The following is a 27,366-nucleotide window of genomic DNA, read 5'->3' on the forward strand; positions in this document are numbered from 1 at the left end:
AAGCTTGGGTAGATACCCCCTCCCTTTTTATGTTTCTCGCCAGTTGAGTTATTACAGAGCACAACGATATCGGGCGCCAAGGTAGTTACTATAGGTAATACACCCATTGGTAACGATAATAATAATGGAAAACTCTACAGAAGCTCAGTATATTTAGAACAGATAGCTCGAATGATACACCTGTTCTCTGCTTCATCTTCAAAGTAGTCAAGTTGGCTTTTATCCGTCGTCATTCACACTATTTGGTATTCAATTCGAACCAATAGGTTGTATGTAGGATTCTTGGAGGGAATCGAAAGGAACTGAATACCTGACCAGTGGTGACTATATTGACGTTAGACCTGCTGAATTAGGGGATATCGCATCTGGTGAACGCCTATTCCTTGTTTGATGTCTACTCTTCTCTTATGGATTCTCAAACTCCTTGATTGGACATAGGTGTGGTTCAGGACACGGTGGAAGTTACCAAAGCAGTGAGTTATTCATTGGCGTTTCAGTATGTGGTTTGGTTCCTCAATCAATTATAACCAGTAAACTTGGTTTCAGTTTCAGATAATTCACACATGGAATGAAGTGTTTCTTCTTTGCCGGCATTTCAAACGGAAAACAAAGACTCAAAGTATACGAACAAGAATATACCTGATGGCTCTATTAGTATTTGCTAAATCACCATTACAAAAGTTAATTATCGAATGAAATGTTAGTGGCCGAGCACACGTTTCTCGGCCTTTAGCCCTTTCAACACCCTTTGAAATTGGCGAGACCATACTGGAATCGTTGGTTCGTTACTTTACAACGCCTGTCAGGTCTGTAATGTGACGTTTATGCAAACGTAGCCATATTGTTAATAATACACCAGACATTATAGACCACCTCTGTCAATCCAGCAGTGTCCATATAGGAGATACTTTCCTGAAGGCAGTTGCACAGTCAAAGAACCAAAGCAAAATAAAACTGCTTTCCATCACAAAATTCAAATCCGTAGTCCGGGCGCAGATTTCAGAGTAGGAGTATCATCTCGCGAACAAGTCCCAGTTACAAGCACGCAACTGAATAGAGTCATTCCCGAAAGAGTCAGTCATTAACAATCTTTGTCTGCTATCAACAAAGAAGAGTACATTGGCTAACAAAGCCTCCTGGAGTATGACCACTATTCCTCGATGAGTTTCATAGATGCTGAAGAGCCTCCGCGATCAGAGGTATAACCTTCATGCATATATATTGCAGCCATATGCATGCATTTCCACAGTTTTGCTGTTTGGAGAAGCACAAGGCAATGTGAGCTTAAACTTTAAGCAGCTCATAGTTTTGTGCTCTTAAACGCACTTTCGGTCTTATATCACGTGATTATAGCCTCGTTATTGTGTTTTGGGAAGAGTGATCTACTCCACAGTTCCGTATTGGGTTTTAATACTTGTACTAGATACAACGGAATCACCTGTCGTCAGGTTTTGGACGTTCATTATGCTGCGATTTTCTACAAACTTCCTAAGTAAACGATGTTTAAGTACGTTTGGCTATGCTCAACTTGGTAGTCGGTCCGTTGTTAAGGTGTCTGGTCCTGATGCGACAAAGTTCGTCAATGGACTAATCACTTCAAAGATGATTCCTCATGCATCAAAGAGGTTGGCAATGACCATTGAGGAAGGCCCTGAACAGGAACTGACTCTAGGAGAGTTTGACATGTCTAAGAACTGGGGTATACTCTTGGAATCTCCCGAAACAACCAACCAGACGGTTTCGAGGTTGGGTATCTACACGATGTTTCTTAATTCGAAAGGTCGAATAATCACCGATGCATGGATCTACCCAGGTTTTAAACCATCTGAGGATGAATACATGAAACAGGATGCTGAATATTTCATTGAGACAGACTCGTCTATAATGAATCAGCTGACAATGATGTTCAAATTGCATAAATTGAGATCTAAGGTGTCGTTTGCGCCAGTTCAAGATGTAAACGTTTGGGCTTGTTACAATGACAATCAGATGGATGCACTCTACGATATTCAGCAAGAATATGTTGATTTGGAATCTACATCACTGAAAACACCGGAGGCCGCATACAAGAATGTCCAATCTTTCCAACGCAGTTCATTCTTCCAAGAATCAATCGATGATAAGATCACTGCCTTTGCATTCGATAACAGAGTACCGGATTCTGGAATTCGTCTTGTATTACCAAAGGATGTGACACCAACACAAGTTATCTCGGAGGATTACCTTCCAGAGGGCTCTGAGATAAGTGCCGATGAATTCAACACCAGAAGGGCTCTCTTTGGCGTCCCTGAAGTTCCAAGCGATATCACGCCAAACAAGTTCTTACCACTAGAGTGCAATCTGGAGTATATGGGAGGTGTAAACTTCGACAAAGGTTGCTACACAGGGCAGGAACTCACTGTCAGAACGTTCCACACCGGAGTCGTCCGTAAAAGGGTCGTTCCTGTACGCATCTTCCTTCTTCCCACAGACACTAGCGAGTTGCCCTTAGAACTCAATTCTCAAGACCCTGTGTGTGGCTGCGTTCCAAAAGGGCAATGGAATATCACATCCGACAAGGAAGAAGAGAACCAATCGTTTGTCTCCTCGCCATTCGGAGGCTCGTCAGCGAAAGCAGCACGCTCGAGGGCCAAAGCTATGCGTTCCTCTGGTACGCTCCTCTCCACGTACCACAACATCGGGTTAGCGTTGGTTCGGCTGGAAGACTTTGCCGATCCATCTACAAACTTCTTTGTTGATATTCCAGGAGCTGGAGATGGCAATAAGAACCTCCTGCTTGGAATCAAGGCGTATATCCCCTACTGGTGGCCTGAATGAGCCCAAGCCCAACCAAAAATGTGTATATAGAGAGCTTTAACGAGAAATGTGCCATGCTTATAAGATCCTGTAGGGCTACAGAAATATCTTTCGAGTCATGTGACAAAGCTTAGGGCTGCGAGTTATCTGGGACGGTTTCGCGAATGGATTCCTCTATAACATCCAAACACCAGGAACCACGACCAAACAAAAAAGCTGTCATTCTGCGCCGGGACACACCACAGTTAAGTGCAAGCCCACTCGCGGAAATTGTTGGTAGGCGACGCAGCGAGGAACTCTCACCGGTGAAAAACTCGTACCCTCTCAAAAAAACAAAAAGTTCAAAACGCACCAACATACACACAACAGTTCTCCTAAGACAATCACAGAAGTTAACCATGGCTGAGGAACAAGTTGTTGACATCCCACAAGAGGAAATTGCCCAAGAGGAATTCGAGGTCGTCTCTGAGCCAGTTGAGGTCAAGTTTGTTGAGTTGGCTACCGCCATCCCAGCTGACGTTCAACAAGCTCAAGCTGAGATCAAGTTGTTCAACAAGTGGTCTTTTGCTGAAGTTACCGTCAAGGACATCTCCTTGACCGACTACATCCAAATCACCAAGCCAACTTTCATCTCCCACACTGCCGGTCGTTACGCTTCCAAGAGATTCAGAAAGGCCCAATGTCCAATCGTTGAGCGTTTGACCAACTCTCTTATGATGAACGGTAGAAACAACGGTAAGAAGTTGAAAGCTGTCAGAATCGTCAAGCACACTTTGGAGATCATCAACGTTTTGACCGACCAAAACCCATTGCAAGTTCTCGTTGACGCCGTTGTCAACACCGGTCCAAGAGAAGATGCCACCAGAGTTGGTTCTTCCGGTACCGTCAGAAGACAAGCTGTTGATGTCTCCCCATTGAGAAGAGTCAACCAAGCTATTGCTCTCTTGACCATTGGTGCTCGTGAGGCTTCTTTCAGAAACATCAAGACTATTGCTGAGTGTTTGGCTGAGGAGTTGATCAACGCTGCTAAGGGTTCCTCCACTTCCTACGCCATCAAGAAGAAGGATGAGTTGGAGCGTGTTGCCAAGTCTAACCGTTAAGAACCTGGAAGGATGCAGAACAGTTTGGGGGAGGAGTGTTTTCATACGTTTGTCACTATAGGAGTTTCAACCACTGGAAATATATGTTTAATGTATTTTGAATCTGTACACCGAGTTTACGTAGCTGATATCCTGTACCTGTTAGGCCCTGGAGAGCTTGTCCAGGTGCCTTGAGCGTCCTTTCACAGTGATGTATTTGCTGTGTATTTGCTCTCCACTATAAAAAAATGGAAACATCCTTACATTTTCACAATTTCTGGGGCAACCACGAGCCAGAACTACATATACAAAGCAACACATCTTGAATTATTTTCAAAGAATCACTGCTTCAATCACACTACAGCATATATGATGAAAGAATACAGCTCTAGTATCTGGCGTTCTTAGCGTTCCCAGATTCTGTTTCGTTGTTGAGATATAAGCAAATTTATGCGGTTTTTCATGATCATACCATACAAACTATGAGTTGTTATACCTCAGGCTACATTGAGGATCGCATGCTCATACTTTGTATGGTATTTATTTGGAGTGCTAGCTACATACTCGTGCACTTCAGGAAAAATTTAGAGACCGGCCTGCTACTTTAATCAGTATCATTCTAATGCCACTGTTCATTCACCCAGACACCCACGCCAAATACTCAGACACCCAGACACCCAGACACCCACGACGCAGCGAAAGGGACAAACCAATTAGGGTTTGGCAACCAGGCAGCGTGTGGGGAAAATGTCCTGACTTTGCCGTCGTTAAACTTGTTGGGCGGTCATCTCATCAAGACATTCAGACTTACACGCAGCAACGTATAAATATGTGGACAAACCTCCTCTTCGCCCATGCCTTGAGGCCCTCCTTTGGGACATGGAATTGTAAGCCAACCGCAGCACACTATGCCCTCCATTGCACAAGCTGGTGATCTGCCAAAGTTGAAAGTTCCAGAGCTCTCTGCGACGCTCAACAAGTTGACGCGAGCACTCACTGCACTGACCAATGAGTCCGAGCGTGAGGAGCTTGAGGAGAAGGTTGAGAAGTTCAAGAGATGCTCTGTCTCGAAGATCTTGCAGAGCCACTTACAACGACTCTATGAGCGCGAGGATTGTTATCTGGACCACTTGCAGTTGGACCATATCCTCATTGACATGAAAGCGCTCCCACGGAACCCGTTCCTGGTGTTGGAGGACGATCCACTGCGCCACTTCACCATCCCACAGGACCAGGCTGGCCGTGCCGGGGTGCTGACGATGAGTGCGCTGAAGTTTGTGTGTTCGCTGCGTAAAGGTGATTTGACCGAAGATGCCACGAGAAGCGGCGAGCGCTTGACGATGAAGCCGTACTGGAATCTGTTTGGTACCACGAGGGTTCCGGAGATGAGTGGGATCAAGACCAAGACGAACACAACGTCTGATTACATCCTGATCGTGTCAAAGTCCCAGTTTTACACGCTCAAGGTTATCAATGACAGCCATGAGCTTCTGCATACTGCCGATGAACTGGCGACGATCTTCCGTCAAGTGATGGAAGAGTCGTATCACGTTGCCAACCCCAACAGATCTGCCGTTGGCTCTATCACCTCTGACTCGTACAAGAACTGGCGACACGCACGTGAGGTGTTACAGACCGAGTACAAGGATAACATGGCGAAGGTTGACTCCGCGCTGTTCGTGTTGGTACTTGACCACTCTGAGCCAGAGGACACGGATGAAGAATTGGCCAAGTGCATCTCTGTGGGCTCCATGAACATCAACGAACGCGGTGTTCAAACTGGTTCTTGTATCTCGAGATGGTATGACAAGATGCAGCTAGTTGTGACGAAAACCGCAGTTGCTGGTGTCATTTGGGACTCGTTCAGCCAGGATGGAACCACGGTGCTGAGATTTACCTCTGACATTTATGCTGATTCTGTGCTCAGATTGACCGATGGTGATTACAGCTTGTTCCCAACTGTGAAGACCCCCAAACCCGGTGCTGATAAGCCGGTGCCTGAGAAGATGGAATGGAACTTCCGTTCAGACATGATGACCTTTATCCATCTCTCAGAAACACGTTTGACAGACCTGATCTGCTCCCATACTACAAACACCGCTATCTTACACTATGGACGCCGTTTCGCAAGAAAGATGGGTGTCAAATCTGACTCCTTGATCCAAGTTGCTCTACAAATTGCACAGTACGCGTTGTACGGTAAGCCAATCTCCACCGTGGAGCCGGTCTCCACGCGTCTTTTCCGTGATTCGAGATCTGAACTTCTTGCTCTTCAGGATGAAACCATTACAAAGGCATGCCAGGTGTTTGTGAGTTCCGATTCGTCCCACAACCGTTGGATTGCCTTCAAAGAGGCGTGTCAGTTCCATCTCGAGGCACTTAACCAAGCTGCTCATGGTGACGGTTTTGAAAAGCATCTAAAGGCTCTTCAGAACGTGTACATTCAGCGTGAGGTGTTCAACCAATTGGCTCCGGAATTCAAGATCCCTGATGAGGAACCACCATTGTTGTTTGACGATGCCGTCTACCCGTTGTTTGTTCCTGAGATGATTGCCTCCAACTGCGGTAACCCAGCCATGCGTCTGTTTGGGCTGACACCAGCTATTCACAATGGGTTCGGAATTGGCTATATCATCAAGGACGATGTTACAGAGTTCTGTCTCATGTCTCAGTATCGTCAAGGCGACCGCTTCTTGTCTACTTTGGACTGGGTTTTCCACCAAATCTCTTCTATTTGGAAAGCAGAGGTTGGTGTGAAGATGGTTCCCCATGCACATGAGTTTGATAGCAAGAAAGGTGAAGAGAGTAGAAGAAGAAACTCCAGCGTCTCCCATGCTATTCAGACAGCTCCAATGTCGAGAACCACCACGCTCAGCTCAAGTGGAGAGGATGAACACCTGGCATTGGGTGGGTATGGCTACTTCGACATTGAAGACCTGACTCTGCGTTCAGTCGGGCCATCCCATGTTGCAACACCGGTGTTGTCCCATGCGAACTCCACGACAGACCTGTTGAAAATGGACAAGGGCTTTGGCAAGACCGTTCAGATGAGTCTCTCTGAGAGGCTACGTGAGGGCTTCGAGAAGCATGGCCACAATTCTGGCAGCTCTTCCAACGCTGGCTCTCTTGATGGGAACAACTTGGACAGATTCGACGCAAAATTCGACAGAGGAGAAGTTGGAAAGAGACTTGACTCCTACGATGACGAATAGCTGCGAGATATCTGTTCGCCCTATTTATACACAACGTTATACATCGTTAAATCTACTTAATATATATCTATTTATAATATAATTATAAATACATGAAGGAATGGAAACTATCACTGCTTGGTGTATATTTTCGTCATTTTTTGCGCGCCATACCGGCCCAACTAGGTAATTACGCAAATGCTTTTTTTGGCGAAAAAATCCCTGCCAAATTGCGAATTTGATTTTTTGTGACATCAAAACTTTTCAAAACAAACACACATACAACGCAATACGCTTCAACATCGGCCTCTTTCCTCCGTTGTTGGCTCGATTTGAGAGCAGAAAGCTGGCGAAATGATGTCTAAACTTCTTCCCAATGATAGGATCAAGCAAATCTCTGCGCATGCGAGAGCTAAGAAGATGGCGTGCGTTGAATGTAGACAACAGAAATCCAAGTGTGATGCCCATGAGCTTTACCCTGCGCCTTGTTCACGGTGTTCCAAGAAGAAGATCTCTTGCTCGTTGCAGTCTGACTACAAGCGTACGTACAAGAGGGCCAAGTTCCAGCAGATTGAAGAAGAGCTTGAGGAGCTGAAGAAGAATCTGAGCCAGGCTGGAGTCGACTCTCTGCTGAAGCAATTGAAAGAGCGGAAGTTCCAAGCCCATGAGCTCAACGATCCAAAGAGTGACACTGAAACGCCTCCGCCCGTCCACCAGCAGGGACATGCTTCTGAAGTACAGGCCAAAGGTACTCTCGGCGCGACGCCCCCTTCGTTCATCGGTAGTCCTGCAGATGGTGATGTTCCTGGGCCGTCCATCTTGAGAGATGCAACGCCGTTCCCATCTTCATCGGATGCGAGGGAAAGCGAAATAAAGAGTGAAACTTATGTCGAGCTGACAGATGAAATGCTCAAATGTGAACCCAAGCAATTTGGTGAAGTTGCTCTTTCCTCTGAACAGATCAGAGAGCTGTTCATCGAATTCGTTTACAAATATCACAGATATCTACCGATTGTGGACGTTTCTAAGGGCCCAGAAAGGCTGTATAGACTCAGTCCTATTCTGTTTTGGACTATCGTGTCAGTTGCTCTGCGTCATTTATCTACTGATATTCTGATGTCGTTGGCACCGCTTTTGAAATCAGCATTTGCTGAGATCACTATAAGTCCCATAACGAGATATTTACCTTCAGAATCGGATGAACCAATCTTGAACGTTTCCACTGTTCACTCAGTTCAAGCACTGTTACTGTACAGTTTCTGGCCGCCATTGACATCCTCGTTAAGTGCTGATTCCTCATGGAACACTGTCGGTATTGCTATTTTCCAAGCCATTAGAATTGGTCTCAACGGTCCAGGTACCACAAATTACCACGTTCAACAGCAACAGACAACAGAAATGGCTCAAGTACTGAATGAGCACATCAAAACGTGGATATCGTGCAACATTGTGTCACAAACCATTGCGACTGCATTCGGATACCCTGCTTTCGTCTCGTTTGACAGCTCCGTTATTGGATGTATGAGACCCGGTGCTCCTCTAAAAATGCCCAAATGTATTAAACAGATGGTGGAAATTAGTCATTTTGAAGATCAAATGGGCAAAGTTCTGAACTCGAACACCACAGACATGATGGGGTTGGCTGATGCCACCGAGAGATTACCACTGTTGAAAGTCCTGTGCCAACAACTTGATGAGCTAGAACTCAAGCTGACATCTGAAGGAATAGACGACGTTCGAAAATTCCAAATACTGGCTGCAAGAGTGCACCTCTTGACGTACTATTTCTTAGACAACTCGAGACTTGCAAACTTCGAACTTCGTCGAGGTTTAGTAAAGCTTTATAACGCTGCGTTGGCGTTGCTAAGTCATGCTGGATCAGTATCGGCACATGACCCAAAATATATCAAGTACGTTCCCGGTGTATTTGTGTTGAAGATTTGGCAGGCCTCGTGTATCGTTGCCAAGTTGATCCACTCTCCATTGAACGATGTCTTAGACGTTGGAGCTGGAAAACAACTCTACATGGTTGCCATTCAACTTGCAAGTCGTGCCTCTATCTTGAAACACGACATGGCATATCGTACCAGTGGGATAATGAGAAACATGTGGCAATTATTCAAGCTGCTCCGTGAGAAAAAGGCTTCTAATCTTGAAGTTACTATACGATCCAGAATGTCCGCGAGTGTATTCTTTGACTGTCTTTGGATGTTGAGAGAACAAGTTGGTATGGTGCGGCTGAATCCTAATAGACAAGAATCTGAAGTTTCTAATAGCAATGAGGATGATAAAGATACTGGGGAAGAAGAGGATGAATTCTCTGAGGAAGTTGAGGACGTTGCAGTTGTTGCAGATCCCGGTACCGTTGGCTCAGAAGGTTCTACCAATTCCCAAAAGAAGAGACAGAGGTCGCTGTCAAACAACTTCAACGCTGAATCCTCAGCAAGGAAGATCATCAGAACCATTCCGCTTGATCCTGCTCCGATCTCTCTGAAGAGGGATTCAGAGAGCCCAAGAGCGATGACTTCGTCGTTGAAGGATATTTTACAAAAGCAGAGTCCCGATGGAGTTTCCTCCAACAGCTCACAGAAGGAAAAGAACTCTCCATTGAATCCAAAGAATAATACCGTCATCACATCCAAAGATATGTTGCCTTCTGACAACGCATCCTGTGTTATATCACCCTCAAACGTTCCATCATTGGATCTGGCTGATGATTGGACCAGTGAGATGCTTTGGAAAGACGTTGACTCTGTTATGAACGACTTCGGTTTCAACCCTGAGGATTTGAACAAAGCTGTCGAATACGGTTACTCCTTGCAAACTGGACCACTGTATGGCAACTTTGGAAAGAAATAGCATGTGTATCTATACATGCTGTGTAATAGTAATTGATTAATAAAGGCCATAGAGGTGTTTGACGGTTGTCGTAGTAACATGTATTTGGTTTGTACACACCCTCGGTTACCCACGTGATCTCACAATTGATACCTCGTATTAACTTTTTTTTTCTGGCCCGTTTGATTCTCAGCGATTTTTCCATCAACAGCAAAAGGAAAAAAAAGCTTTAAACAGTGAGACGGAAACTTTTCACTTATTTTTGACCTTTGAACGACAGTTTAATTTCGACTAGTGAATTCAAGCGATGTCTAAAGATTTGCAAGACCAGGAGCCTTCCATTGTTATCAACGGTGATTTGCCACCTGAGGAAGAACAGGAGATGTTTGAGGAGGAATCAGACAATGAGCCAGAGCCAAGCAAGAAGACGGTGTCATTTGCTGACTTGGATGACCAGGAGGATGAGGAGGAGACGAGAAGACGTGAATTCGAAGAAGGTGGTGGTCTGCCAGAACAGCCTGACAACCCAGACTTTTCAAAGCTGACTCCTCTTTCTCCAGAGATTATAAATAGACAAGCCACCATCAACATTGGTACCATTGGTCACGTCGCCCACGGTAAGTCCACTGTTGTCAAGGCCATCTCCGGTGTCCAGACGGTCCGTTTCAAGGATGAGCTTGAGCGTAACATTACCATCAAGCTTGGTTATGCCAACGCGAAGATTTACAAGTTGGATGATCCAAACGTTGATGAGACCACATCGTACAAGTCATTCAGCTCTGACAAGGAGATCCATCCAAAGAGTGAGGTGAAGGGCTCAGATGCTCGTTACAATCTTGTTCGTCACGTTTCATTTGTCGATTGTCCGGGTCACGATATCCTCATGAGTACCATGTTGTCTGGTGCTGCTGTTATGGATGCTGCCCTCTTGCTTATTGCTGGTAACGAATCATGTCCACAACCACAAACCTCTGAGCATTTAGCTGCTATTGAAATCATGAAGCTCAAGCACGTTATCATCTTGCAGAACAAGGTGGATTTGATGCGTCCAGACTCTGCCTTGGAGCATGAGAAGTCGATTTTGAAGTTCATCAGAGGTACCATTGCCGATGGTGCTCCAATCGTTCCAATCTCTGCTCAATTGAAATACAACATTGATGCTGTCAACGAATTCATCGTCAAGACCATCCCAGTGCCACCAAGAGACTTCAGTGCCTCTCCAAGACTCATTGTGATCCGTTCTTTTGACGTTAACAAACCAGGTGCCGAAATTGACGACTTGAAAGGTGGTGTTGCTGGTGGTTCTATTTTGACCGGTGTCTTCAAACTCGGTGATGAGATCGAGATCCGTCCAGGTATTGTCACAAAGGACGACAACGGTAAGATACAATGTAAGCCAATCTTCTCAAACATTGTGTCTTTGTTTGCTGAGCACAACGATTTGAAGTTCGCTGTTCCAGGTGGTTTGATCGGTGTTGGTACCAAAGTCGATCCTACTCTTTGTAGAGCTGATAGACTTGTTGGTCAAGTCGTTGGTGCTAAGGGCCATCTTCCATCCATCTATACCGACATCGAGATCAACTACTTCTTGCTTCGTCGTTTGCTCGGTGTCAAGACAGAGGGCTCCAAGCAGGCCAAGGTTAGAAAGCTTGACACAAACGAAGTCCTCATGGTCAACATCGGCTCCACTGCTACCGGTGCCCGTGTCGTTGCTGTCAAGGCCGATATGGCTAGATTGCAGTTGACCTCTCCAGCCTGTACCGAGATCAATGAGAAGATTGCCCTTTCAAGACGTATCGAGAAGCACTGGAGATTGATCGGTTGGGCTACCATCAAGAAGGGTACCACTTTGGAGCCAATCGTGGATAATTAGATCAGTAACTGCCCACAGAGGTGATCATTTATATAATGTACATTATTACAACCACACCGTCATAACCACACCGTCATAGCCGTCCTTACGTAAGCACTCTTACGTAAGCGTACTACCCGCGAACTCGTTTGATATGCTCGAGACTCCATCAACAAATTTTATGTCCCATAGGATGCACTTCTATTCAACCTTGGAGGGCTAGTCCAGTACTCCAATTGATTCGTGATTGTGGAGAGGACATGGGTGTACACAGCCTGCCCGTTTCAAGTGATCAGCCACCTCAGAAGAAACGTCGGTTGGCTTCTGAAGATACGTCTATTCCATCGGTGTTCACCTTGTCGTCCTCGCTTGAGGCATCGAAGAACCATTATAGGAGCATCATAGTTAAGAAGGGCGATAAAGTCAGCAGGCGTATTGACACGCTGTTGAAACTGATCGCAGACCATGGTGCGGTGCTGGTGATGGCGCAGGGTAATGGGATCCAGAAGATGCTGACGATAGTGGAGATCGTCAAGAGTAAACTAGAAGGGGAGAACAAGTACGAACAGTTCAACAGATTGGACAAGTACGACACCGTTGTGAAGAAGAACGAAGTCATCGACGTGAAAAGATCCACAGCTGTGTTCTATACCCTGCTGAAAAAGGTGGATCAATTGGATGAGGAATTGAAGGAATGGACCAGACAAACGATATAAACAACCTTGGGGTATGGTTTAGATGTCTCTATTCGTTATCGCCTGGAAATCCCTCGGATCAGCCTGCACGCCTTCTTCAATACTCTTTGATATCCATGGCATAGTGACGATTCGAACCGTCTCAACCTTGGAATCACGATATTTTGCAAGTGATGATAACTGTCCTCTCATTTGTTTCACTTGTGATTCACATGCCTCATCAGAAGATACAATTACAATGTTGCAAGTCTCCAAGTCCGAGGTTACTCGTGCACCGAATCTCTGCAGTTGTAATTCCATCATCTTCTGCTCATAGGCATCGTTGGCATACACGTAGGGTTTTAACCCTCCAAAGAGTTGAACTAGCTCTATACCTCTCAGTACAGGTCCATCGATCTGTAGTTCTTCCTGTAATACTCTCCTGAGACTCCCCGGGGTGACCATCGCTGTGAAACCAATTCCAAGAGAATCAACTCTTTGGGCAGCAACCTCCTTCAGTTTGCTAGATACTAAAAGACAATGCTTTGGTAATACTTTACAGAGTTGCCTTTCTCTGATTGAATCGAATATCCAATTCACCTTAAACACGTCGTATCCTTCTTCTCTTAGATAAATCGCCTGTAACGTTTTCTTATTCCCAATGATTCTCAAGAGGGAAACATCCTCGACAAGGGCTTGGTTCTTCGTTATTGTACCCCCGTTCTTTCTAATAACGGACTCGATATCAGTGGTGAAATATTTACAACCTTCGTAAAACCCATCAGATATCACCATGAATGTTAACCCATCAAACAGACTAGACTGTCTTGAGCTCAAGGTTAAATTCCAAACTTCTTCGTCCCGGTTTTCCAATTTTCTCTTCCTTTGCAATCTTTTTCTTTGAACGTTTAACTTGTGTAAATCATCCCCAACATCCCTGCTAGAAAGCTTGATCTCTTTATACTCATCAAGTGTTGTCGCTGTTTTCCAGTCCTTATCGTCTCTAATTCTCCTACTGTATGCGTTATACAAAGTGGTTTCCACTTTATAGTTTCTCGACAGTGATCTATCGACAGATCTTGCCTTGACTTCAATGACAAAGGATTCTCTTGGATCGATCCACTCTGGAGGTATCTTTTTACCAAACTCGATCAAGTCAATCGGAGGCATGCACGTCTCGGTTGACTTCCATTTACCTCCTGTCAATTCTTCAATCTTTCTGTAATCATCCTGATCAAATCCATTAGCCACTCGACAAAAACACCAAAACAAAGGTGAATCATCAACTTTTAATCCACAGTAGTATATATCCTTTTTAGACTTTTCACGTCCAATGACAACAAGATCAACATTTTCACCAAATTGTTCTAAGTATTCAGGTTTGATTTTGACCCAAAAATCCGACCTCTTATCCATATAGTACTTACTCTGTAACTGCTTCACCATTATACCTTCCAAACCTTTGGATATCGTTGTTTCGAGTGCCTTCACAATCATGGATTCATCAGTTGCTCTAACAGAGTTTATAATTTCCACAAAGGTTTCCGTTGGTCTTAGAACTGCATTTAGGAATTCCTTTCTATGTTCCAGCGTTTTGTAAACCAAGGATGATCCATTCAAGTGCAAAATGTCAAAGACTATGAACAAAGGTCTTGCTGTAAGTCTGTCGCATTCAGTTATGTTCCCATGTATCCTTTGCAATTCCTGGACTGCTGAACTCTTCAATGCCCCAAAGGGCAATATGGCATTTCTTTCGGGGTCATAGGTGACCATTTCGCCGTCCAATACTGCTGATTGGACGTTTTCCAAGAATCTCAAGTGTGGTGAAATACAACCGCTGGTTAGTGAATCTCCATAAAGATAGGTATAATCTGTACCACGGCGGGACCAGTAGCGTATCTCTTCGCCGTAGTTGATATAGTGCATCTGGATCCTTTCGCCATCCAATTTCTCCTCGATGACGAAGTTTGACTGAAATGATTGAACCAGGTTAGCATATGAAATGTTTGGCTTCTTAGCCAGTTGCGGTGAGAATGGGAATCCCAAGTTTATGCTCAACTCTGCTTGAGATAGTCTTTTTCCAGGGTCATACAACTTATCGCACAGATGCCTCAGATCTGAAACCACCTTCAGGTAGTTTACAGCATCCGGGTGCCACATATAAAGGACTGTGTTCTCCATGTTTCTAACGATGTTCTTCTTCAGAAGGATATCCAGAAAATACCTTACTTCGACAAAGCACATGTTATCTAAGCAGTGTCTCAGTATCGTCATCTGTTCCTGCTTTTTACAATCCAGACTGGAAAGTCTGTCCAGTATCCTGTTCAATTCCTCGATAGAGATACCCCCACCTTTAACGTCTGGCCTTCTTTCACGCAGTACCTCAACACATATCTTCGACATCCTTTCACCAGTGCCTCGCTTCCAGTTGATAACTCGTTCAGTAGTTGAGGAACTCTTCGGAATCTTCAGCAATTCCAAGACTCGCTTCCCAAGGTAGTAATCCTTGATATTGTACAGTCTCTCACGGTCCTTATTCGGCATGATGAGTCTCAACGCTGGGAAGAACTGTGGTCCCACAGTTCCTCTCCAGTGCTGTATAAACACTTCAACAACTTTCCTCTTCTGCTCAGTGACGGTTAACTTGTTGTTCTCTGCATGGATTCTATCCAACTTCACAAACAATTCTTCACAGAGCCACTTGAAGCTCGGTAACGGTCCACCAAAGTTCTCCGGAGAAGGCTCCTGGTCCATCATTTATGGGCTGACCAACTACCTGTTGATGTGGAGAAACATGGTGAAGTTGTCGGAGATGTCTGGTTGTTTTTGTTTTTTTTAAGTAGGCTGCCGAGTACGTTTTTGTGTCACTTTGCATTTGTTTACATTTTCTGAAACATCATATAATGTAATATTATGGTTATAATTATAATTATCAAAAGGCAATCATAATCAATGGAGATCAAATCATGAGAGGTTTATATAGTTCGATGAGAACGCTCTTGGTCTCATCAATTTTTCGTTTATCATAAATGTTGTGGAACTGTTGTCATCGTCGTCGTCATCAATGTCCATGGGATGGGTCAGGCTTTCATATGGGTCCAGATGTGAAAGAGTGTCTGAGAGTACCAGTGTTTCCTGCTTCAGATACTCATCTAGAGAACCATTGGTCTCATATGCTCCATTTAGTAATGTTGGTGACGATAGATGCGAATGCTGCGTCTCTGTAGTCGGGTCTAATTTGGGTGTATTACAAGTAGTTGTCTTCCTGTTCCTCGTCCTCATCTTTATAGTTCTTCTCTTCTTGGTGCTGCTCACCGGAGTGGACTCCTGTTGATACTGCGGCTGTGATAACGATATCCTCTGCACAACCCCTTCCACTCCACTGGCTTTCAGCGAAAGGGTATCGTAACCTTGTGTGTTGATCCTCTGTGGAAGAGTTAAGGGCGTACAGTCCCTTTCAAACTCATCATCTTCATAGTAGCTCCGTCTCATACGTTCCAACTCCTTGAAATGATGCTCTTCCAAGTGATGTGATCTGGCAATCATCCCAGGCAGGTCCTGTTTCAGATACTCCGTGACAATGTTCAAGGCATCGGTTTTCAACATCTCAAACAAGTCATCATCCAGGAGCTCATCAATGGTGGTGTGTATCTCCAGATCAACCATCGGCTCATCGTTGAAAACCACTGTGACGTTGTCACCTTTTGTAACCACGGTGAACAGCAAATCCAGGCGTAACTTATCAATGGTGAAATCCACAGGTAAAACCGTCGAGCAGTTCGCCAATACGTAGTGAGGCTTTGTGAAATCGTCGTAGTCGATGAGATTTATCGCGTTGATCTCGATGTTGGAGCGAAGCACAACCTTCAGCTCACCACTGTATTCAAATTTGAATAACCCTTTAAACCTTTCCTCGGTTAACTCAACGATATCCAAAAGCTCAAAGACAGGCTTGGAGTCGCCCCAGAGCAGCTCTGTGATACTGACCTTATCTGGGAAGTGTGGAATCGACATATGCTCCAACATCGAGTTCACTTTGGACTTCAAGTCCAGGGAGTGCAGAGACATCCAGTCAAATAGAAAGGACATGATGATATGTTGCTGCGCCAGCAGATGCTTCCCTTTTCCAGCTCTATAATCGATGCACAACGCTACCGGGAACAGATATAACACTCCCTCTGAAATGTGCGGATTATTTGATAGTGTCTAATAGTCAAATGCCCAATAGCTGATGCTCAAGTGGATTAACAATGAGTTCCATGAGATGAGTAGTGAAGCGTATAAAATTTTGTGACAGCTTCATACGCAGAACCCGTGGCCCCGAAACAGAGAGAGGAAATTGTTGGGGGAGGGCGGTTGGGGGCGGTTGCTCCCCCCTCAGTTGCTGTGGTTACCAGCTTATGGGATTGAGGGTGTTAGGGTGTTGGAATGTTGAGATGTGCGGGTGTTGTGTAATCCTGGTTCAAGGGGCGCAAGTGCTCTACCACCATTCAAGACAGTTATCACTATATTGTGCTATATAGGTTAGATACTGTGTACTATCGTATGCTATCATCAGAAACCTCTCATAACAGCACGCTCTCTGTTGGTAGTGCTCCCATAGCATAGGTGCTCCACTAGTGATAACGGTTCTCAGTTACGTGGTGTTTGGATGTAATATGACACATTGTGGTTGCTATAAGGTTACGAGAGCAATATGGAGGCAGTATGCGCTTGCCTCCCTGTCTCTCTCTCAAATCTCTGGCTCCACAACCCTTGGAGCGTTGTATTCAGGCCATGAGTAAACCCAAACAACGTCTCTCGGGGTGGTCTTTGGTCTGAAGATATACCAAGTCTTCTTGGGTATCACCTGGTGATCCCAATGAGGTACCAACTGAGGCTTGTCGTCAACTTCAAGCATCAGTTTATCAACGTCGTGTGCGTATTTGGACTTTGAGCCCTGTTGTTGCCTGTCAACAACGCTGTTTATTGTAGGTCGACACCTCTGAGGCTTGAGCTGTCCCCAGTACGCCCGTAGCTTATCCATGGCCTGTTTCCTCGTCCATTTCTGATCAAGCTTCTTCTTGTAGTAGTCAAACCGGTCAGTAAAATTGATGTAAATGGTTTCGTACTCGTACGGCTTGGGCCCATATTTCAAGTAGACAAACACGTTGTATATAATGACACAGACGAGATAGAGGAATACCATGACAATGGAAATGAAGAAGCCATAAATCATCCAGACAGGGCTCGTATGGTTCTCAATCCACTGTATCCATGGCACAAGGAAGAACTCCCTGGCCTTTGCTGTTTCTTCTGTTTGGATATACATAGAGTCGATGTTTGCTTGTAATTGACGGAATTATGGAAACAGGGTAGACATTGGTGTGGAAACATGGTCTTACTTATAGTAAATTGGTATTTGAATTGAGTCCTTAAGTACATACGCCCTTGAGGTAATACGCTTTAAAATTTGATCGACAACGGCTGTCTCACAATTGGCTGCATTTATACCATTGCGATCATTGTGCGATTTGTAAGCCCTCCAAGGACTCAGGAAGTACTTGGTCTTCCTCCTCCTCCTCCTCCTCTTCACTCTCGTTCACTATTATGTTCCCCAATGAATCATACTTTGGCTCCCTCTCTATTATGTTCCCCAAAGAGTCATATTGCACCTCGCTGTTCTCTCCATCCTCTTCTTCTTCCTCCTCCTCCTCCTCCTCATCATCATCATCGCTACTGTATCTGCGATTAACGTTGCCCATTTCCCATATATCCTCATCTTTGTTGTGCATCTTCCTCTGCCTAACCTCCTCTTGCAACTTCTCCAGCCACTCTTCCTCCACTTTCTTTACACTCGCAGAGTCCGTGCACTGCTGGTACAACTCCAGCAGCTCCTTGTTGATCTCCAAAAACGCTAACCCCCATGAAAAGTTGCTCAGAAGGTCCTCTGCCCAGTCAACATGTCCTACAATCGCCAGGCAGGCGGCAATGGCCTCAACACAGTTCAACTTCCACGGTCTTCCGTAGTTCACCTGGTTGGCAGCTACGAGGTAGGGCAATAGCCTCTCATGTTTGCCGCCGATCTTATTGAACGGAATCTCGTCCAGCCTGGCCCACGAACACTCCACCACTGCCACTCCGTTCTGCTCAACAACCTCCAGGTCATTGGGACACACAACACCTTGTCCATTCGGTGAAACAACTATACCTTGGAACTTCTGGCCCACACGCATGTTCTTGATCAGCCCCAGCCTCTCCAGCTTCTTGCCTGAACAACGCTTTGGATCACAATGGTCAAAGTCCCACATCGCCAGCTTAGTGTGGAACTTGTCGTTCTTCGCAGTGTACTGCTTCGTCTCCGTGCGTCTGCTATGCTTACCAGCATGCTTCACAGGCTTCCCTCGGGACTCGGCGTCCTTGTTCTTGCCCTTGGCCATATTATGTCTCGTGATGGAGTCCCACTGAGCTGTGCCGTGGTTCATTCCGATGAGCATCGAATTTTTTTCCGGCCTCTTCACCTTGTCTCCCGGTACCGGGCAACAATGGAAGCTTCTGCGGCGAGGAGGTTATTACTGTTTCTTTACGCGTACTGACGCGTCGCTGTGTGTGCGGTTTGGTGGCTGCTGGCGTCGCTGGCGTAGCTGGCGTAGCTGGCGTAGCTGGCGTAGCTGTGCTGGGATTACACGCTTTTGCAGAGCAATTAGTAGTGCCGGTTCGATGATAAATAAACCATTAAATAAGTAGCTATTCAGACGTTTGAGGTGATTGTTCTGGCTAGAAGTTCCATGTTGGAAGCAGCTTGAGGTGCTTGTAGCTGTCCTTGCTGCCGGACATACCTTGATGGAACTCCCTGAAATACCAGAAGGTGAACAGTAAGAGGCCGAAACTTATGGCGTAGCCTGTGTGCTTGGTGGCGTTGCGTGAGCTCCCAACGGTCAGCTCGATCATGTAGCCGAGTACGAAGAGTGCAAAGAACAACGCTGGAGGGTAGTGATGCACATATGTGACTCTCCCCATGAGGCAGAACGGTAAAAAGTGTAGCAACCAGCCCAAGAACGGATACAGTCCCTTGGTGGTATAGTTCCAGAACGTCACATAGTCACAGTCGAGAGTCTGTCTTTGAAGCCTTATTATGTAGTACAAGGTAAGGAAGGCGAAGCTGACAACAGCCAGCGAAGAGCCCCAGGTGTTGAAGACGTTACCGATAAGGAAATATCTCAGCTTATCGTCAGTGAAACCTGACATTCTCATGCCCAGGTACAGAGTTGGCCATTGCCACCATTTCGATGCCAATTTGTCATACTTATCACTATCCGGAACCAAAGCATTGTTGGAAGCAGCCATGGCAAAGTTCACACGGATGAAGTCTTCAAAGAAATTGGAAGCCGGTGGAACGTAGTACTCATCGATGGTCAGCTTATTGTTCTTGTGGTTTTCAACGTTCCAATGCGTTGATGTGTCAAATGGATTCCCAGAAAACTTACAGACAACTTCGCCTTGTCTGGCACCCCATGTTGGGTATTGAAGGCCAGTTGAGGCCAAATAGCAGCCAAGCACAGCGTGCTTCAGTTTAAAAGTGGTGGACAACGGATGGATAACGGCTCTGTCCTCATTGGCATAAGATTGGTTCTTTGGGAACGCCTGAGAGACGATTTCGACGATCCAATCGTCTTTAAGATCTCTGATCTTATCATCTCCGTAACAAGAAACCTCATAATGCTGATAGGAAACATGTGCAGGGATCTCATGGCTGTGTAAATTTGCCCCAGTGGCCTTGTGGACAAGTCTGACTGCATCACCATCTCTAACTGGGATATGATCTGTCGAGTTGTTCAGAGTTCTCCCATCTCGACGGGCAAATTTGAAGATCCAGTTGTTATTTGCGTCGAAGAATCCATACGTTGTGACTTGCTTTTGAAGAGACCCTGATGGATACTTCTTCGTATGAGAATGTAACAGCTTTGTACTCAATCCCTTGGATCTTATCGTGACTTCTGAACCAAACACAACGTCTCGTGGTGAGCTCGAAATCTTTGTCCCTTCCAGCTGTGCCTGGAAGAGAGAGGACGCTGAGGAATCGCCTTTCCCTGTCTTATAAAGAATGGAGAAATGGATCTTGAAACAGACGGCATAGATGACAAATGGAATAAACACCAAAGTGGCTATACGCACAAGCCAGTGCTTTGAATACTTCCTCCATGAGATTCCCTTGTCAAACAGCTTCTCAGCGAGGTCCTGTATGACGAACAGGCCGTAAAGAACCGTGACGAAAAGACCAACCCACTTCACAGAGCATACACAGCCGATGGATATCCCGGAGATCACCATCCATGTGTACCATTCTTTGGAGAACTCCAAGTTTCTACGCTTCAGTTGCATGATCTTTGCCAAACTCATAAACGTTGTTGCTGTGAAGAACAGGAGGATGGAATCCAGCAGAACAAACTTACCCAGTGTTATGAAGGAGGATTCCAAGGCAACCATCAGGGTAATCAAATGAACCGTCAGCGGCTTGTATGACAGCCATCTGGCTGTCCAATACGCTGGCGGAATCACGGCGATGCTGAACAACGCGTTGAACACTCTCATTGTGACGAAATCAACCTCCTCAGGGTATTTGGAGCCTGACTTGAAGGCAAACTCAGGGTCGTGGAACCCTGCGATCCACTCACTGAGCGCAATGAGCATCTTACCGAGAGGCGGATGGACGTCGTGATAAAACGTGTGGTTCATGTAATAGGAGCCAAATCTGGCGAAATGTGCTTCGTCCCAAACAACGCTCTTAGACCAGCCTATACGGTACAGTCTGAAGTAGGCGGCGATCAACGTATACACCAGTGTGGACACCCATGGCTCCAATCTCGCGAGCAGAGCACGCTTACCACCGAATGGCTGTCCTTGTTTCTTCAAAGCGTCGCCACCATCCTCCTCTCCCTCGCCAGAGGGGTTCAGATCCACACCTTCGCCTTTAATGCTGTTCACAGTCGTCCTCTTCTTCACGTGCGAAGAGCCCACGCCGCGCTTGGACGACGAACCCGTGGACACCGCGTACATTGCAACACTATCAGCCTACAGATAGCAATACTCGCTCAACTTCTTCTGAAACAGAATCCAAAGTGCTCCAGCAACAGTATCAGCAGCTAATACTCGGCTCTCTTCCACCGTGTCTCCTTTTTTAGTTCCTTCGAGAATTGATACTGGCCCATAACTTTTGCTAGCCGTGCATGAGGCGTCCAGGTGCTCGCGTCGACTGTTCTTTGGGTATTAGGTGTCTTGGTGCGTTGGTGTGGGCCCCGGTGGGGTGTTGCTGGCTGTGGGATGGCGGTGGTGTTTGGTGGTGAAGATGAGCTGGTGGTTTACGCGATGTGGCTTGGTGGGCTATGTGTGGTTTTGGAGCGTTGTTGTGGTTACCTCACGGTGCTGAGGTTTGTTTTGATATTGATCCTTTCGTCGTTGCTGTGGTTACCTGCTTTGCGTGTTCTTTTTTTCCGTTTACGTCCGAAAGTGGTACTTTTCCTATTGCGGAAAATAGTGTGTGGTTATGAGCCCGTGATGGGCCTCCACACTCACACACACCACGCTATACAAAACACCGGAGCCTATGCCATGGGTCCCTATTCTGCTGGGAGACCCTCTTGCACCACTTAGCCTCGACCAATTCACTCGGAAAGGCCCCTTGGACGTGGATCAACAACGCCCTAAGGTGGTTGTATTACGTAAGCACTTACAATGTCGTGCGATATCCGACCGTGGTACTCCCGAGAGCGTATAGACTTATCCTCGGATCTCGCTTCGGTACTAAGCCGGTGTGGGTTTTCACTGTGCTTCCTTCACTGCCCATCTCACAGTGCTTGCTCCACCAGTCAAGGGCCCAGTGCTTGGAGAATTCACACGTCCAGGAGAGAAGATCCGAATCGTTTCAGCTGGTGCCATCATTCGGTCAGTGCCTACCGTTGCTGTTCACTGTTCCACGCTCCCTACTATATAAGACAGCATCTTGGGAACAGAGACTACTAGCGGGCTTGTAACAAAGAGAGGGCCGATGTCATCCCACCTGCCTCTTTTGCTCCATCCACTGTTGAATGCCATCTTCAACAACCCGAGCCCAGACGATTCCCCCCTGAGGGAGGTATATCCGCAGTTGCTGAACGGTTGGTCTGATGGGACGGTGATACTGATCCCACCATTGGATCTGTTGTTGAATTACACTGAGCATGAGAGCGAGGTGCCCTATAACGAACTGTGTTACTCACAGGACTTTGTCAAAGACCATGTGCTGGTGACTCAGGAGAACAAGAATGCTAAGCTGTTCAGGACTCTGAGCGATAAAGAAGTGCTCATAAAGAAGGATACCCTGTTCACAGGGAAAGGATTCAAGAAGTCGATAAGGCTGAATGTGCTGAGTTGTGAATACTTCCAGAACTTCACAGATTACTTCCCAAAGGGAAGACGGTTCATGCTCATGTACATAGACGGCACGTTGTTTGGAACACCACGCAGAACAACGTCATTTGAACTGATTTCGCCTTCTACGAGTAAGACGATGCACGTTGTTCTGTCGGAGGATTCACAGGTGAAGCACGCTCCACGAGATGATGCCAAAGCAAATGATACTGATGCCAGCAACGGCACAAGTGACCTTCAAGCAACACCAAGGTTTGAACAGCTTCTGAGAACTTTCCCCTTGATTGCAAAGAGCGTTGGGGAACAATACCAGGACTTATTCAGAACGTTTAGTGTTAGAGAGGCTCAAGACTTGGATTCCTTGATTTCACTGTTCCATGATGCCGTGGAACAGGCGTCTCTCATATTTGAGACTTTAAGTCCTGAATTGGTGCGGTTGATAATTGACGTCTCACCACATATAGATTTGAACGAATGTGTTCACAACTATGTCGAATTGAACTTGCACGACAAGATATGGAGAAGGCTCTGTGAATTATACCCTGATAGTATTGGAGATAAGTATCTTCTACTAACGAATATAAGCTTGAACCAGGTTTCATTGCCAGAGAAATTCAAGAGTGATCTCAAATTGCAGTCTATCTTGGAAAAGAAAATCACCAAGGCCATAGTTGAGTTTCAAAAACTGGAACTGACAACTGATACCTCTTCTAAAATAGAAGTGTTTGTCAATACGATAGCACTGCTATCGAAAACTGATGAGATTACGATAGATGCAGATACTTTGGTGGGGCTTTTACTCATTGTCGTTGTACAGACTGGAGTTCCGCAAATTGCAAACCATCTGCTATACGTTCAAAGTCTTTCCTACAAGGAGATAAACACTGGTATGATTGGTTATTCGTTATCTACTTTCGAAGGGTTGATCTACTACCTGAACGATCACTCCAATTTGAAATCCCTGCTGAATTATTCAGAAACCAATAAAAGGGTATTTGAATATATCGACACCAAGGAGTTGTTGAAATTGAAGCAGATTGCGGACTCCTTCAATGACGAATTTGAATCTTCCTTGAAAAGTCGCACAGTTCAGGGAGAATCCCTACTGATGCTGGCCATCCATTCTAACGACTACGATACTTGGAAACTGTTGATTGACTACGAAGAGATATTTCCATTGGAGGATATACTGGCAGATCAAACAGTCACCGACATCAATTTGTTGAATGCAGCGTTGAACTATGAAAACTTTGACATCATTGATGAAATTGTCGATATACTTCTCACGTCGTGTACCAATGATGAACTCATACGGTACTTGAACATGAAAGACACTCATCACAGGACAATTGGACACTATCTGTTCCATTACCAATCTCTCATCCCCAAATTGGGCCCTTTCATCGACTGGACAATGAAAGATTTAAATGGACAGACACCTCTATTTGCCATCTGCAGAAGCTACGATGTTACAAACTACAATGAGCTTATTGAGACCGTTTTCAAGACTATTACCAAGTGGTACGACGATAACGGGTCCGAATTTGACTATGAAGACCATGTTGATTTGCGTGGGAACACCTTGTTGCATATTTTGAACTCCAAGATTGACGTTTTATTGCAAAACAGAAGGGTCAATGTGAATGAGTCAAATAAAAAACGTCTTACACCTCTTATGGTTTATGCCAAATACAATAGGATCGATAATGTTAGAGAGATCCTCAAACAACCGTCTGTTGAAGTAAGCAAGACTGACAAGCATTTCTTCACCTGTCTTGATCACTCAAAGAATTCTGTTGTTTCCCAGTTGATTGATACTCATTACCTAAATGATACCATCCAACCAGTGGATGCAAAACAACTGGGATTGATAAGGGTCAAGCTTGAGAATAACATATGGAAAATCGTCATTAGAGCTCATTACGATGGAACTGAATACTTCATAACGCATCCCTTCAAGGACTTCAAGCACCTTGTCGAGATATTAAAGATGGAATTCCCAAATACATTCTTACCACTTGACTACAGCTTGAAGAATTTTGAGATGATTCTGAACTTTTCAAGTTTCAACAAGCTCAAGTTGAACAAGGTTATTGATGATTTGAATATATTCCTCCAAGCGTTGCTATTCAATAAGCCCATGGCAAAGAGTGATGTATTATGGGAATTCCTCACACAGAAGGAATTTGACTACCTTGAGTCAGCACAAAGGATCACTACACAGAGGCAAAAGCTGTTGAATGAGACGTGGAGTGATATCGTTCTACAGCCAGAAGAGATCAGCGAGATCAATTTCTTTCTCAAGTTCAGTGCCAAAGAGCTGATGAAGTTGAGAGGTTTATATGACAAGCTCTATAAAGTTGTTTGCTTTAAGTCAAGAAAGAGAATTGAGATCAAATATGCCATGGAACTCTTTGCAGATGCTAGCTGTGGATCAAATCGTGAACTTGAGTACCTTTGCAAGATCTTACAAGATAGCGTGAAGGAGCTCAATTTTGATGAGGAATTGTGTGATAAAGTGTTGTACCTATCCCTCTCGTGTGAGACAATGATTACTAGGATCAACGAACTGATGAACACCAAGATCTTCAGATGGTGGAAACTATACGGGGAGCTGATAGAGCTGAATAATACGTACAAGAAGTTCAAGTTTGTCGAGTTGAGGAAGACCCATGGAATTGAGCAGGCGAACGAAGTTGCTGGGCTGGTTGACGTTAATGAAGAGAGCTTCCAGGATTTGACCTCATCTACAAGCTTTGATAGCACTTTGACTAAGACGACAAAGAAACCGAAACCGGGATTCTTGACGAATTTCATAGAGTCCAAAAGGAGTAAGTTTGAAGGTAAACTCTTGACTAGTTTGAAATCGGTTAAACATGAGTTGTCAGCTTTGAATAAGGATATCAAGTTCAACCATGAAGCTATTGCTATGGAGATGAACAACTTTGTAAACTTCAAGACAGATTTCTTGAAGTTGATTATCAAGAAGTACGTGAAAAGACGGATTCAAGACACAAAGTTCTCCACATTGATGTTAGAGAGAGGGTTATCGGACGTGCGTTTATAGACATTTATCTAAGAGCAGAACGGTGGTGAATAAGATACACAGGCTGTAGTTAGAGCTGAAGTAACCAAAAATATAGAAGCCGTGAAAGTGTTAATTTCCACTGTTGTTTGCACCAGAGCCTTCACTGGAACCTGAGCCAGTACCAGCACCAGCACCAGCACCACCTTGCATGAACTGGTTGGCCAAGTTTCTGAGCATTGGATTGTTCATCAAGGAGTTCAAGTCTGGCATCTGGCCGTTTCCAGCACCAAAGTTCTGAGCCATTTGGGAAAGAGCAGGGTTGTTCATGAGGTTACTCATGAGGTTTGGATCTTGCATCATCTGCTGAGCAATTGGGCTATTGAGTATACCTTCAAGTCCGCCGGCACCACCCAACATGGAAGCCAAGCCGCCCAAATCTGGTAATCCACCAGCTCCGGCACCAGTGCTGGAGTTGGCACTGGCACTGGCACTTGGTGTAGATCTGTCAGTGGTGGAAGGCTGCTCAGGAGCAGCCACGTTCAAAGACTCCTCCACTTTCTTCTTTGCAGTTTCGTAACCTTTCTTCATAGACTCCGTTGGCTTGTCACCCTCAGATTCCATGCCCTTCTTATAAGCCTCGAGAGCGTCCTTTGGCTTCCCTAGCGCGTAGTACGCAAGCCCTAGTCTGGAGTAAGCCTTAGAGTACGATGGGTCGATGGCAATGGCAGCATTGGCATCCTCAATGGCCTTCTCGTGGTCTCTCAAAGAAGAATAGGCAGCAGCCCTGTTGGACAAGTAGATAACATTCTTAGGGGTCAGCTCAAGAGCCTCTGTGTACTTATCAACGGCGCCTTGGAAGTCCTTGCGGGCCATGGCCTTGTTACCTTCGAGCTTCAACTCGTCCGCTTTCTTCACAACTTCCTCGTCATGCTCCACGTGAACAGGAACTTGTGCCTCGCCGGCTGGCTCCTGGTCCTTGAACTCGGAGAGGATCTCCTGTAGCGATTTGCCGCGGAAGGACGTCTTCACAGTGGCAGAGTCCTCTTCTTTGTTGACTTCAAACGCATCGGCAATACAGTCGATAGCCACGTCAATGGAATCGACATAATCCTCGTTCACTTCCTTCTTCTCCACAGAGGATTTGAGAAAGTTGATGATTTGCAAAGCAGTTTCCTTTGTAGACATGGTTTGTGAGCTTTGATGAGTCCGTTCAACTGAGATCAATCGTTTAGAAGCTCAACAGGAGATGGTGGTGGTGATAGTGAACGGAGCGATGCCTGTTTTGCCTGCGTGGGTTTTGTGGAAGCTTCTGGAGAGAAAATGCACGGGTGATGAGAGTGGTGTCTGGGTGTTTTGCTGACTAAGCATATGAGTGCTGTGCAAGTTGGCAAATAGTGAGCATCTTTGTGTCATAATCTGTTCCTCGTGGCCCAATGGTCACGGCGTCTGGCTACGATTCAGTAGTTACTTCTGAAACCAGAAGATTCCAGGTTCGACTCCTGGCGGGGAAGATTATTTTTTT

The 27,366-nt window shown here is 45.5% G+C and overlaps 13 protein-coding genes and 1 non-coding gene across 14 annotated transcripts; 8 read left to right on the forward strand and 6 right to left on the reverse strand.

The window, feature by feature from the left end:
• The first annotated feature begins 1,447 nt into the window (after window positions 1–1,447).
• IBA57 (Iba57p) lies at window positions 1,448–2,855 on the forward strand. Its single transcript, XM_020215898.1, has one exon. It carries the CDS (start codon window positions 1,465–1,467, stop codon window positions 2,815–2,817), a length of 1,353 nt encoding a protein of 450 aa, XP_020068075.1. The 5' UTR covers window positions 1,448–1,464; the 3' UTR covers window positions 2,818–2,855.
• A 307-nt stretch (window positions 2,856–3,162) lies between these two features.
• RPS5 (40S ribosomal protein uS7) lies at window positions 3,163–3,928 on the forward strand. The gene has a single exon (XM_020215899.1). It carries the CDS (start codon window positions 3,195–3,197, stop codon window positions 3,894–3,896), a length of 702 nt encoding a protein of 233 aa, XP_020068076.1. The 5' UTR covers window positions 3,163–3,194; the 3' UTR covers window positions 3,897–3,928.
• An 855-nt stretch (window positions 3,929–4,783) lies between these two features.
• YAT2 (carnitine O-acetyltransferase YAT2) lies at window positions 4,784–7,087 on the forward strand (the record flags this gene model as incomplete). The annotated part of the gene is made up of 2 exons (XM_020217555.1): window positions 4,784–6,622; window positions 6,668–7,087. The coding sequence occupies 2 exons, from the start codon at window positions 4,784–4,786 to the stop codon at window positions 7,085–7,087; spliced, it is 2,259 nt and encodes a 752-aa protein (XP_020068077.1).
• A 167-nt stretch (window positions 7,088–7,254) lies between these two features.
• On the forward strand, window positions 7,255–10,074 carry LEU3 (leucine-responsive transcriptional regulator LEU3). The gene has a single exon (XM_020215900.1). The coding sequence runs from the start codon at window positions 7,424–7,426 to the stop codon at window positions 9,923–9,925; it is 2,502 nt and encodes an 833-aa protein (XP_020068078.1). The 5' UTR covers window positions 7,255–7,423; the 3' UTR covers window positions 9,926–10,074.
• A 137-nt stretch (window positions 10,075–10,211) lies between these two features.
• On the forward strand, window positions 10,212–11,777 carry GCD11 (translation initiation factor eIF2 subunit gamma; the record flags this gene model as incomplete). The annotated part of the gene is made up of 1 exon (XM_020213047.1): window positions 10,212–11,777. The coding sequence occupies one exon, from the start codon at window positions 10,212–10,214 to the stop codon at window positions 11,775–11,777; it is 1,566 nt and encodes a 521-aa protein (XP_020068079.1).
• Window positions 11,778–12,016: 239 nt separating this feature from the next.
• Window positions 12,017–12,472, forward strand: POP6 (ribonuclease P/MRP protein subunit POP6; the record flags this gene model as incomplete). The annotated part of the gene is made up of 1 exon (XM_020216707.1): window positions 12,017–12,472. The coding sequence occupies one exon, from the start codon at window positions 12,017–12,019 to the stop codon at window positions 12,470–12,472; it is 456 nt and encodes a 151-aa protein (XP_020068080.1).
• Window positions 12,473–12,481: 9 nt separating this feature from the next.
• DNL4 (DNA ligase (ATP) DNL4) lies at window positions 12,482–15,233 on the reverse strand. The gene has a single exon (XM_020217761.1). The coding sequence runs from the start codon at window positions 15,185–15,187 to the stop codon at window positions 12,491–12,493; it is 2,697 nt and encodes an 898-aa protein (XP_020068081.1). The 5' UTR covers window positions 15,188–15,233; the 3' UTR covers window positions 12,482–12,490.
• A 109-nt stretch (window positions 15,234–15,342) lies between these two features.
• On the reverse strand, window positions 15,343–16,721 carry CYBJADRAFT_169693 (MDM34 family protein). Its single transcript, XM_020215901.1, has one exon. The coding sequence runs from the start codon at window positions 16,517–16,519 to the stop codon at window positions 15,395–15,397; it is 1,125 nt and encodes a 374-aa protein (XP_020068082.1). The 5' UTR covers window positions 16,520–16,721; the 3' UTR covers window positions 15,343–15,394.
• A 441-nt stretch (window positions 16,722–17,162) lies between these two features.
• On the reverse strand, window positions 17,163–17,741 carry CYBJADRAFT_175449 (uncharacterized protein; the record flags this gene model as incomplete). Its single annotated transcript, XM_020216708.1, has 1 exon — window positions 17,163–17,741. One exon carries the CDS (start codon window positions 17,739–17,741, stop codon window positions 17,163–17,165), a length of 579 nt encoding a protein of 192 aa, XP_020068083.1.
• A 190-nt stretch (window positions 17,742–17,931) lies between these two features.
• TSR3 (ribosome biogenesis protein TSR3) lies at window positions 17,932–18,849 on the reverse strand (the record flags this gene model as incomplete). The annotated part of the gene is made up of 1 exon (XM_020213050.1): window positions 17,932–18,849. One exon carries the CDS (start codon window positions 18,847–18,849, stop codon window positions 17,932–17,934), a length of 918 nt encoding a protein of 305 aa, XP_020068084.1.
• Window positions 18,850–19,186: 337 nt separating this feature from the next.
• Window positions 19,187–21,786, reverse strand: CYBJADRAFT_195354 (PMT-domain-containing protein; the record flags this gene model as incomplete). Its single annotated transcript, XM_020217556.1, has 2 exons — window positions 21,560–21,786; window positions 19,187–21,272 (listed from the first exon to the last, which is right to left on the reverse strand). The coding sequence occupies exons 1-2, from the start codon at window positions 21,616–21,618 to the stop codon at window positions 19,187–19,189; spliced, it is 2,145 nt and encodes a 714-aa protein (XP_020068085.1). The 5' UTR covers window positions 21,619–21,786.
• A 668-nt stretch (window positions 21,787–22,454) lies between these two features.
• Window positions 22,455–25,883, forward strand: CYBJADRAFT_132249 (uncharacterized protein; the record flags this gene model as incomplete). Its single annotated transcript, XM_020213046.1, has 2 exons — window positions 22,455–22,969; window positions 23,069–25,883. 2 exons carry the CDS (start codon window positions 22,455–22,457, stop codon window positions 25,881–25,883), a joined length of 3,330 nt encoding a protein of 1,109 aa, XP_020068086.1.
• Window positions 25,884–26,045: 162 nt separating this feature from the next.
• On the reverse strand, window positions 26,046–27,020 carry SGT2 (Sgt2p; the record flags this gene model as incomplete). The annotated part of the gene is made up of 1 exon (XM_020212213.1): window positions 26,046–27,020. A coding segment is annotated over one exon (975 nt), but the record flags the coding sequence as incomplete, so codon positions are not given.
• Window positions 27,021–27,263: 243 nt separating this feature from the next.
• CYBJADRAFT_t144 lies at window positions 27,264–27,355 on the forward strand. The gene has a single exon. It is a non-coding gene; the product is annotated as a tRNA-Arg (tRNA).
• The last annotated feature ends 11 nt before the right edge of the window (window positions 27,356–27,366 follow it).

The sequence above is a fragment of the Cyberlindnera jadinii genome (assembly GCF_001661405.1).
Source record: "Cyberlindnera jadinii NRRL Y-1542 unplaced genomic scaffold CYBJAscaffold_21, whole genome shotgun sequence".
In the NCBI taxonomy this organism is placed as follows: Eukaryota; Fungi; Ascomycota; class Saccharomycetes; order Phaffomycetales; family Wickerhamomycetaceae; genus Williopsis; species Williopsis jadinii.